Below are 12,705 nucleotides of genomic sequence, written 5' to 3' on the forward strand. Positions count from 1 at the left end.
TGACCGAGTATTCCCGACGGACACACCTATACCCGCGGACACCCGATCAGAACCCCTTACCATCCCGCCTTGTGCGGTTCTGCGTAATTGAGTCTGCTCCCCAAAGGGGCCAGCTGGAATTTGCACAGGGTTTTCCGTATCATCTCTGGCCAGCCTGTATAGCCGGACCCGGATTCCGGCTAGCCGGAGTAGCCAGAACAGCCGGAGTAGACGAAAATGAGTTCCGCCTGCTCCGGCTGTTCCGGCTGTCCGGCTAACTTCACGAACATCTTGTTTTAAGATTATTACAACGGTTTCCCAAGATTCACCATTTCAAAAAATACTAAACACCACTCAAGCGTGAGAAAGAAAATCAGTTGAGTTGTTGTTTCGTTTCTTAAACACAATTAATATTACATTAAAGAATCACCCAAATTCTTTGGGTCAGATATGTGTACCAAGGTTTCGTCACAAGTATGTTGGAAATAACAGGATTTTCTAAGCCTATGTATTTTAGTTTTAGACACATAATTATAAACGTTGCTTCTTTTCTTCGTACTGTAAATAGCGAGTCCGCAAACATTCCAAACGTTCTTCCGGGTTTTCCGAATATGTGCCTTCTGCTAACCTGTACAGCTGACAAAAAGGGGCATCCTTGTCGACCAACTGTTACAAGAGCGATGTTTGACTCGGGAATTATTAAATGAGTACTTTCTTTGACGCATTCTTCCCAGTATTTTAAGGTTTATGACTTCAAGCATTTCAATTGGAATACATTGTCATTTTTATAATTGCTTGCAATGCCTTATATTTGTTTCACATTTTTTCACGCTATGTTTACATGCACTTTACATGCCAATATGTCATTTTCTGTTTCCATCCAAGATGTCACAATTTAGTCTTTACTGTTTTTTCTCGGTGTATAATTTCAAAGCCTCAATACAGTTCTTCCTTTATTCCATAAGAACAATAGTAACAGCATTGAATATAAATATAAAGTATCCAAGCTCTGAACAGACAAGTACAAAAACAAATGACATGAGGTTCTGATTTATTACTATACACACACTTTTATATAGATAACATTCTACACGAACAAGTAACTAGTTTATAAATAATTCCTTTAATATCTCATTGACAAAATAAACAAGATTTATTTATAACAATTATTTTCATGTAATTCCATTTAAGAAATTGACAACATGCTTAAAATATACATGTATGAAGAAATATGTACATGTACTAAATGACTTATCATATTCTGACAAGGCCATACAATATAATTCTTAAGCTTTTATTATTAACCAATTAACCTCATTTTTATAACAGTTAAAATAATTGAAATTTCGTTCTTTCTTAAGTTTGTAAAATGAACTGACAATGATGTATGAAGGAACATATCTGTTTAAATGTTTATGTCACTATGTACCCCTAAAACACAGTTGCTTAACAAGTATTTGATGAATACTCGCATCTTTTCAAGTCGTCTGACCAGTAGAGGTTAGCTTGACATGGGCGACCATCATACATCACGTTATCGTAACATGACACATACATGTGACATCCTCGACAAGACTGATAATTTCCGTTCTGTACACCTTGACAACTTCTGACACATTCTCCTAATGTAAAAACAATATCTTTTATAACACACAAAATGTAATAAGGTACACAAAATGTAAAAAGACATCTTTTAACACACAGAATGTAAAAATATATCTCGTTTACACACACAATGTAAAAAGATATCTCGTTTACACACACAATGTAAAAAGATATCTCGTTTACACACACAATGTAAAAAGATATATCTTTTAACACACAAAATATACAAATATACATAGATATGAACCTAACACCGCTAAGTAAATGAAACGATAGAAAGCACAGATTTATATTTGACAAAATAAAATAACCTAATTTTGTGTGTGTAAAATTCAACATACATTTCCTCATGATTTACCATACTACACTGAAGTTACTGCTTGTCTTTACATTGATTATTCTATGTAACAAACCGTTACAAACAATACTTAATTTAGCTTTGAACCTATTAGTATTTTGATGAAAGTTTTTAAAATATCTTGATAAGCCTTATAATGTTTGTCTTCTTAACAAATAGAAGAAATTCGTACCGACTGCCGGCTGACTTCCAACATTGTTTTCCGGTTGAGGAATTGGCATACCGTGATTTAAATCTGAAAGAAATACAAAATCAACACCGTTGTAAAAATTATATGTGTGATAACTAAATTAAGACTTGGTTCCTCGCTTAAAATAAATAAGACTTGCTGTTGTATGAGTTATGACACCAATGGAACAAGGTAGACGAAATCAAGACTAAACAGCGCCATGTTACTTACATGTTTATGAAAGCTCTTGTTTATCAGTTTTTGAAATGATGATTTCTTTATAAATCGTCATTATTTAACGCCACTAGAATACCTGTGTTAAGACAAAGATTATTTTTGTTTCAAAGGTTTTTTTTTTCTATTTCTTATTACACACACTCACTGGAATTACACATGTATGCAGCGATTCAAAATAAAATAACATAACAAGTTTAATTGAACGTTTAACTTTGCATATTAGATTTTCATATTGCTGTAGCAATACTTTGTCAAAACGATCAATGACATAAAACATATGTGCATTTTTATATCATAAATTATTATAGAAGAGAAGTGTTGTAATTTATATCAGATTAATTGTGTAACTTACACAAATTAGAACACGTTTCGCAGCACGTTAGTTTATAATTGTGACATCTGTAATAGGCGTCAAAAAATGATCCTTCCAAAATACTTGAACATGTCGTGTGCGAACCATGATATGTTTCAGGACCATCTCCGAAGAGGCAAATTTCTGTCAAATAAAGATATTATCGTGTTGTGCATAAATGATTACGTTTTAATTTATTAACTATATGTGATTTAAAATTGTATATAAACAAGCGTTGGCTTTCTCACTAACCAGATAGAAAAATCCTTAAATGTTACTAAAAATAGCGGTGTTGGAAAATCTTATCTCACATGGGCTTATCTCACACTCAACGTGCAGCAGTTCTAAATGATACGCGATTCACTCCTATTTCAACAAAAATTAAACGTCAAAAGGTCAAAATGTATTAAAAATTTGTAAGCTAATCTATTAAATTGTCTACGGAATCAAAATAGATTGATATTAACTTTCACACTGCAATGAGTCCTACTCTACCTAGATCCGCCCTTTCCAATAACGATCTGTTACTAAAAATAGCACACTTTAAAATATCGAAACGTTCTTCGTAAAATCGGATATTATGACACTTTGCCTGAAAAACATTCATGTTTTTTGTTATGATAACGATGCTTTTTGATGACGAATCTCATTTTGATAGATTTTAATTGAATATTCGGCCAAAATAACCGAAAAAGTAGAAAAATCTTTGCAAACGGTAAACGCTTTTTTGTCAACCATTGAAGTATGGACTGAAATCCTTATAAACACTTATATTATGGCACTTTCCGTTTTTAATATCGATGTGTTTCATCATGATAACCTTGCTTTTTCATGAGGGGTCTCATATGAATTTATTTTCATTAAATTTTTCACACATAAACTTGGTCAGAAGATTTTTTTGCGGACGTACATATTGCTTTTAAATCATAGAAAGTCAGGCGCCTAAGCCCCGCCCCCTTTTCAAAACTAGGTACGTTGTAATGGGCGTAGCAAGTAGATTCACTGATATTTGTGTGTTCAGGTGAGTGAGAAAAATAATCAACCATTGGGTTAGATAGAGGATAGGGAAATCCCAACCCTCGGGCAATCGGTTCCATCGGGAACTCGCCAAGGCTCGTTCCCGATGGAACCGATCACCCTCGGGTTGGGATTTCCCTATCCTCTATCTAACCCAATGATAGATTCTATTAATCTATCTTTTTCTATTCAACCAAAGAACTATTTAAAAAACGTGTTTGCTTTATGTCCTTCACTCATTTCACTCATTTTTAAGTATAATTATTCGTTATGTAATAGTTTATGCATAAGTAGTAAATATTGAACACACCTTTCAGGCCAGTCTTTGATCCTTCTTCTTCAACACAATATCCGCTCCGACAGATCTGTATCAGAAATATTACATAATTTATAAACTATATCTTAATTTAAATAGAAGGACAAACTGTAAATATTTTATCATGTTCCTTCAAATTTACCATACAGGTGCTAAGGTTCGTTATATTTTTGTACGTAAATTATAAAACTGTCATACAATTAATCAGTTGACAGCAATCTTTCTCAACGCATAAATCTTGGTTTCTGTATCAGTTATTTATGCTGGATTATGAAGACTGAAAATTATTTCATCCACTCCTAGGTTTGCTTCGAGCTGTTATATAACGAAATATGATAATGTACATGGTATGGCTCTAACTTTATCTGGTTTAACGGACAAACAACTTAACCATTTGTTTTCCATAAAGATCAAACCTTGTATACTTTCTTTCACAAGATAATCTTTAATATAGATGCATACAAATTCATAATCTTTGTGTTTTCTGTACATGTTACTGTAACGTACTTTTTCATTTCCACAAGTTGTTCCTTCCATGGTGTCGGTTATATAATGATAGCCTGTCTTCACCGGGTCAGTACATCTCAATGTCGAACAAATGTTTGTATAGTTTTCTTGATATCCATACTGTATCAATAATTAGAAATATCTGATATGCATGCAAATATATCTAATAACAACGATACGTCATTTTATACTAATAAATGAACTATACATAGTTTAATTTGAAACGGGCATTATCCACATTCTTCAGTATCATTAATTTAATGTATATATTGATACGTCTTGCAATTTTATGCACAAAACCCTTTTTGTGTTCCCTTAAATCGTAATGTATAATAGGACTTGACATAAAAATGATATATCTGAAAAATGTTGGATGACTTTATTGTATTATTTTTGAAGAATAATGCAAAACACATACACGATATAAATATGAGCCCTTTCCATATCTATATTCGCATTGCTGATCTGGACTGTAGATTTGTCCTGGCAGTTTGTTGGTATATTGTGATAGTAGGTTAACATTGTTCTCTCTTGAAGACATACAATTTAGTCTTAAAGAGAAAGAAACATGTATTTAATATAGATTCAGGTAAAGTAAAAACTAGTAAGTGTGTAAAGCTAAATTACCGAAAGGAAAGCTTATCTTTCATGCATTAAACTGTTTTGCGAAAGATAAAATTAAGTTGTAAACAAAAGATAGATATACAATTTAAGTAATTCGGAGTAAACAAGAGTAATAAAGTAATAAAGGAAATAATTGATTACAAATAAGATGATAATAAAAGATGTGGAATGGTCGTAATAAAGGCTTACAGACTGGTAAAAGTCTTATTAAATTTGTAGTGATAACACAAAATAAATGTGTAAATTACAAAAATATAGGAAATAAGTCGTAAGAAATTCAGAGTAAACAAAAAAAAGAGAGAATAGTTTGTAATAAAGTTCTAGTGAATAAAGAATACAAATAAACCGTTATAAAGTTGTAATAAATAAAACTTGAAATAGATTTTATAAAGATGTAGATTAAGATACATATAATTACATCGATAATCTTTTGTATAAACAGTCAACTGCTAAATACATTTCTCTTGTTAATAAACTCCTCACGTTCGCTTAAAAGGTGTACTTATATCTCTCATAAAGAAGACAAATATCCCACGAAAATATATTACATAAAAAATGAGGTTCCATAACAATTATAACATTAAATACCCTAATTTGTTGAGATTGTTGATATTCCTAAAGAAATAATACTGCGAGCAGGCAGAGAACTTCCAGTGATTCCGTAGTTGTGGTTTACTATGTGTGATAACTGGAGACATTATATATTCTTCCTCAGCAAGGCAAAATCCGAGCTTACCATCGTGATCGGCTCCAAGACTGAAAATCAAACATTTAGATTCATGCATTCTATTTCCACCATACAGAGCATCTTACACAAATAAAAATGTTATAATAATTGATTGGTGTTTAGCATACTAGTTCATTCTTTGTTAGCCGACCAGTCCGATAGAAAGAAGAGAAATTAGCTGGAACAGGGAATGCAAATCATGATAAATGTGCATGCATTGCTCTGTGTATATGAACTGGTTTGTTGTTGAAACAAACAGAAAAAATACACACAGTTCTTGTGTGTACGCCTCTCTGCAGTAACATTATATCATTATAAAATGATACAGCTAAGAAAAAATAGTCACAAAATATGTCGTTATTTATAAAGACCTTTCTTTGTTTGACAACTAAAACTATCTATCAATATAGATAGATAGATATCAATATACACTTTAAAACATAACATCAAGAGTATAAAAATGGTTTACTTGTGTCCAATTTCATGCGCCGCTGCCAGTGCAACGTCCTCGCCAAACGTGTCTTGAATTAAAGATTGCTTTTTAAGAAAGCAAATATCTCCTTGGTTAGCGACGCCTGAAAATAAAAGCAATTATATGCTCAGTCTTATGCATCTATCGTACATCAATAAATGTAACTACATAATGTGATAACATGTTTATGACAGGAATGACATCATATGTGTATGAAATATGAGAAAATATAAACAGTGAAGGGTGGCATTAAATGAACGCAAGGTTTCACAAAAAAGAAAGTGTTTAAAAAAAGTGTTATTAGGCGGTCGTAATTTATTTTAATCTCTTATAAAACTGTTATTTATTGTGTTTACCTGGGATAAATAAAATAATATGAAACTATTTGATACATAAATTATTTCACTATGTAAAGATGCAATCATATAAATTGATACATATATAAATTTATTTCACTCATTAAATAAAATTAAAAGTTGGCTTTATATAAAAAATCTATTTCATTAAGAAATTCGTTAGATTATTTAATGTCATATAAAATAATTCATTGTTTTTTTAAGTACATATAATTGATATATATTTTTTTCTGTAACATCAGATATTTGAACTTTTTTCATTAACATTATAACAATTTTTCAAAGATAATTTGATTAGAGTCTTGATGAATTGATAAGGGTTTTATAAGATTATGTGGTTAGAGATTAAATCACACTTACCTACAACATCTTTATCCAAAATGCCGTCTTTTGTCTGTGCTATATCATACCTATATATAACATTACCCAAATAATTAAATGTTTTTATAACACAATGATGCAAGAGATATTTGCACATCAAGTGTGGACTATATTTTATATTTTAGTAAATTACGCAGCTTTTAAGGGATTCGAAAGATAGCCTTAAAGTAAAGAAGGCTCTTGGTCTAAGTCGTTATTCGTACAGTTATCGAAATGACGAAACCACAGTCTAATAATTGTTAAAATTATTTAACTATTATATGACATCATGTGAAGGTAATGACGGTCATGCATTATTCAGAGCTTTATAATTATCACATTAATTTTACATCATTTCTTTTAGTTATAATTAAATGTTATTATTTTTTATTTTAGTCTAGTATTTTGAAGTTTGGGATATTTAAACTATTTAATGTTAACTAAGAATAACATACTTGGTGAAAAGCATCGCATGATCGTGACCAGGAAGGAACTCCTTGAAAGTTTCATACCAGTCCGTGAATTTAGATAAGACGGCGTCGCTATCTATATAATCTGGGTCTGTGTGTTGGTATTTGCTAAGTTCTGTCCAAGATGAGGAAATTCTGGTCTAGAAAAAAACAACAACAAAATAAAAAACAAACAAAAACAACAAAAAAAACGAACAAAAAATGAACTAAATCTAGCGCACAATATGAAATGAATGCATATATTTTAAGGATTACATATAATGTGGAGAAATACTTGGACAAATATATATTCTTCGACGTTTGAAAATTGTTTAAGAAGCATAACTTTATACATATATAAAATTTCACTTAAATGTGGTAACAACCTGAATTACAACATACAGGATCTTTAAAGATTTATCTAATGAGTTTGTTGACATTAACGACGCATCATGTGATACGTTATAATTCAAAGTATATAAACTTACATCGGCACAGTACACTGCAGTCAGCAATATCCTTATATTGTAGTTCCGTGTTGTAATACTTCGGTATCTTAGATCAACCTGTTTATATCAAACAATGTTTACATTTTGGTGATATGGTTGTTTTGCTTCAAATTGACGCGCTATACTTTACCATTATAAATCTCTTAAAGGTGATGTTTATAAAAAAAAAAAAAAAAAACAACATTAAGAGCATTTAGTTAAATTAGCGGTGTTCGGGTATCAAATCACGTTTCATATATTTTTTATATATCTAATGTAAATTTAGTAAATTGAATTTTTACGCATTTAAGTTGTGCGTAAAAGGTAAAAGGAATAGATATATTACGCCTATAATTGGATTTTTTCTAATAAATTGAATTTTGAATATAATTTGTATATAAAAGATTACAATAACTTACACCATTCAACACAAATGCCGTATATTGTATAAGTCTCTGTTTTGCAATACTATCACGGAATATAAAAGGCAGTTCTGGATAGGCCTTGGAAACTGAACTCAACCAACTGAAAAATTTTCATACCTATGTAAATATAGTACATACCTATGTAAAAATAGTACACACCTATGCAAATATAGTACATAACTTTGTAAATAAAACGCATAACTATAGATATATAACACAATATATATAGATATAACACATAACTTCTAGACTAAGTATATTAATGTAACACACAGCTATTTAAATATAACGCATAACTATATTAATATAACACATCTACTATATACACACATAACTAAATAGATATGAAACTCGTCTGAATTTATAACACACAAAAAAATTTAGTATCATAATTTGGATACCTTTCTATCAAAAAAGTGTCGGGGTAAAATCGTATACACGTAAATGCACAGTGAGTTAACTGGAGTGCATGTATTAGTAACCCGCATTCAAATAACCGCACGGTCTGTCGGGGATAAATGGAGCATGCTCGTTGTTTGACTTTTTAGAGTTAACTTATTCTGTCATATTCCGATGCTGATAGATTGGTTACTTTTTTCATGGGTTTCATATTGTGACAACAAATCAAATAGCATCGTATTTCGATGATATTTCTATTGTATATAAACTATAATTGGTACCACATTTTATACATTAAACTATTCACTCAACGTGTTGAAACGCAAATCTATATTTTCATTAATGAAACGACGCCGTTTAAGTTTAGACAAATTAATTTGTCCTCTGATTGCTTAAACGTACATTCATTCATTTTCCATACTATAAGTTGTTTTGTCTATATATTTTACTATGTTTTGTCGTTATTTTTCTGTATTAAAACTTTGTCGTCAACAAAATGAGAGAAGAGGAGTTTACTTTCATTCAGTTGCTCCTCAGCACTTTGGGTTTGAATCCCCAGGACTGTGGATTGTTTTATATGCGAAAGCTACCCAGATAAATTATCGAACAGCGATGGTTTTTATTAGGTGTCCGTTCAGGTCTGAAACTATACACGGAGGGGCACCTGAGGCTTCCTCCCTTACTTAAGATGGAAAATCACAGTATTGGTACAAAAATCTTTGAACAATAAAAAATCTAATTGGTCAAAACGAAATATCTGCGAACATATTCTCATGTCGCATTGTTGTTTAAGTAAATATTGTAAATGAAAAATAGTTATAAAATAACAAAAACAATGATTCAGATCATTAATTTGTTACGATAATATTTTTTACAACAATGAAAATAATATTTTTGAAATTACGTTTTCTTTTACTTACACATTTCATCGAACATGATAACAATCAGGCATTCTTATGCATTTATACAGTATGGAATTCAAATTAACATAACAAAATGATATGAATACTTACAACATGTACTCTGAATAATCAGCGACGGCCATTACTTCTATCTCATACAATGCCTTGTTTATTCTTTCTCCATCATTAACAAACGATTGAAATTCCGCTGAAACTAAAGAATTCCAATTAAACATTATAGAATTGACAATGATTTCTAAATACTGTATTTCATTTCGTTGTCGAGTTTTTATTTGCATCATACAAATAAACATATTAAATATTAAAAGCGTTTTTTATATATGAGACAACGGCGTAAAAATCAATTGTTATTAGATCTATATATTTTTAGGCAATGCACAAATAAGTTTGTTTGTAAATATACAAAAATTATCATTTGTCATTAGTCCATGAGTTATTTCAGATTCCATATCAACTTCCATATCAATTGCTTTTTGAAACGAGAATAAAACTAACTATTTTCTGTTGACTCTTCTTGTCTGTTTCCTGAAGCCAAGTGCCTATCTGTTTTTATAAAGTCTCTATCTAGTACTGTTTTCAAACTATTTCTTTCATTAAACATAATTTTCAGCTTAGACAAAGTGTATCCCTGACTTTCGTGATTGAAATGAAGACGAAATGTATCGTTATGTAACTTCACATCTCCCATCTGTCAATAATAAACAATACAATGTAAGGGTTTATTTATTTTATGATTTTGAGTTTAATCGCCATACTGTAAATATAATGATCTTTAAAGTTAGAACTTCAGAACATCAAAAACAGTAATTTTATAGCTTCATATACCATTCTTTTAACGAATAGAAACGCATATAAAAAGGTAATATATATTTGAGAAATATAAGTCAAACTAAAAATGAATCTTTAAAATTGCAACAAGCAATTGTTGTTAACATTATGGAAGCAAAATACTTTGGTTATAAAGATTACAAAAACATATATCACACATAATATAAAAAGCTGATACTTGCAATAATGAATTGTTTAATAGTTTCGTTTTTGACAGACACGGTGTATGTTATCTGTATGCGGTAAACCAAATTTGACGTTAATGTAAAAAAGTCTCACCAATTTCAGTGATGAATGTTCGCTGTTTTTATCTGTAGTGGTCATGATTGAAGCAAACGGATCCATGGAGTGGTAAAATCCAACAATCTGAAACATATAATCAACTAAAAACAAAACAAACCCCAACTATCTTCGGATCACGTTGTTGATATCTATATTACCTGTACTATGTATAGTTATTTATCCTCTGCCTTAATACAAAAAAACTGTATTAATCTGAATAGAATACAAGCCCTTAATATTTTATATATTGTGTACAAGTCTCTGCAAATCTTATTCAAAAAAGCTGTTTAAACAAAGCAACAATAAAATTTCTGTTTTGTTACAAGTATGCAGTGTTTATATATTTATTTATTTATTGTTATTATTTTTTATTTTATTGTTTTTTGTTTGTTTAGTTAAAATAACCGTTCGGTTTTGTTGTTTCACTTGTCCATAAACATAATTTACACATCAGCAAGTGAAGACATAATTATGGTGTAAATGGTCCAAACAGATAACATACAATCAACGATTTGTGTTCTAATTACATGTTCTTCTTAATTAAACAAAAAATATCTACAGCGAAAGTAATGTAATACATAAATGGATACCTCAGTATCATTTAAATCTTGATAAATGATTTTCCCATGCCTCTCAATAACCATCGGTACATTCGACTGTAAATTCGTATTCCTTTCCAGCACGATAGATTCATTGCTATGTTGTTTGTGAATGGTCATTCGAAACTTTTCTGGTAATAACACGTGACTTACACGTGGTTCACCGTTGGTCACAATGTCTGTCACTGTTACAATTACTGCATCTGAACAGATATATCAAATAAACTTGTTTAAAAAGAATCACAGCGTATGTATTATATATATAAAAATGTAGTTTACAAATTGAAATTTTATAAATATACAATTTGTTACTTGCCGCAATAATAGAATCCAAAATGATAATAAATACAAAAACTTTACCTGAATTTTCAAATAAGTTGGAATCAAGTCCAACGGCGCTAAGTACAAAAGTTGAAAAGACGTAAAGAAGTATCATTTCGGGATGTCTATTAGTTTAAAATGCCCAAAAAGAACTTGGTTAATGAGAAATATTTGTTCTTTATATACTACTTGCTTGTCACCTTAGCAAGCAAAGTCAAGATAAACAAATATTGATTTTGTCGTAAGATAGCAAAATTCCGTCTCGTAACATGTAAAGGCCCCTGTAACTGTATTTTTAAAGAAAGTAATTATTTCACTACATTTCAGAATGTTGATTGTATTTTTACTAAACAAATGTCTTTGTGTTGAGTATTTGGGTATTGGTATGACAAAACGTTGGAATTTCAAAACTCAGATTCCAGCCATGCTATATTCACCTGAATACTTATATTTTCAACTCAATTAGAATATATATCACACAGTTTATCTTTCTAACTCGACGCTTATTTCATTTTTATAATTTAATAATGAGGAGGTACATTGTAAGTGTGCTTCATAAGGTATTCCTTTTTTCAGCTCGAATTACTCTCTGCCTGGCGAGATAAAACAAATATGTGTATAAGTAACAATTAGGTTAGGGTAACACAAAATTAATATTCTCAGTTGTTTTAGGGACGCAATTTAGATTATAAGTTTCAAAAATAATTTAGTTAATTAATTTATTGCAATTATTCAGAAAAAACAACATTTTATTAAACCATTTACAACGGAGCTTATTATGTTTTTAAATCTATATTTAATATACCCGGCCGTACCTCACATTTGTAATGCATTTTTATGGTGTGACTACCGGATAGAAACATAACCTCCAGTTTTCAAACATTATCACGTAGTGAACATATTTTATAGGTA

The 12,705-nt window shown here is 30.4% G+C and overlaps 1 protein-coding gene across 1 annotated transcript; it reads right to left on the reverse strand.

The window, feature by feature from the left end:
- Positions 1 to 919: 919 nt before the first annotated feature.
- On the reverse strand, positions 920 to 11,986 carry LOC132750070 (zinc metalloproteinase-disintegrin-like VMP-III). The gene is made up of 17 exons (XM_060740008.1): positions 11,833 to 11,986; positions 11,464 to 11,675; positions 10,871 to 10,957; positions 10,259 to 10,451; positions 9,854 to 9,956; positions 8,436 to 8,541; positions 8,017 to 8,094; positions 7,535 to 7,689; positions 7,080 to 7,129; positions 6,361 to 6,466; positions 5,753 to 5,920; positions 4,959 to 5,091; positions 4,541 to 4,660; positions 4,028 to 4,082; positions 2,701 to 2,844; positions 2,115 to 2,177; positions 920 to 1,601 (listed from the first exon to the last, which is right to left on the reverse strand). Exons 1-17 carry the CDS (start codon positions 11,906 to 11,908, stop codon positions 1,426 to 1,428), a joined length of 2,025 nt encoding a protein of 674 aa, XP_060595991.1. The 5' UTR covers positions 11,909 to 11,986; the 3' UTR covers positions 920 to 1,425.
- Between the last annotated feature and the right edge of the window lie 719 nt (positions 11,987 to 12,705).

The sequence above is a fragment of the Ruditapes philippinarum genome, unplaced genomic scaffold (assembly GCF_026571515.1).
Source record: "Ruditapes philippinarum isolate M1 unplaced genomic scaffold, ASM2657151v2 ctg263_1_1_1_1, whole genome shotgun sequence".
NCBI lineage: Eukaryota > Metazoa > Mollusca > Bivalvia > Venerida > Veneridae > Ruditapes > Ruditapes philippinarum.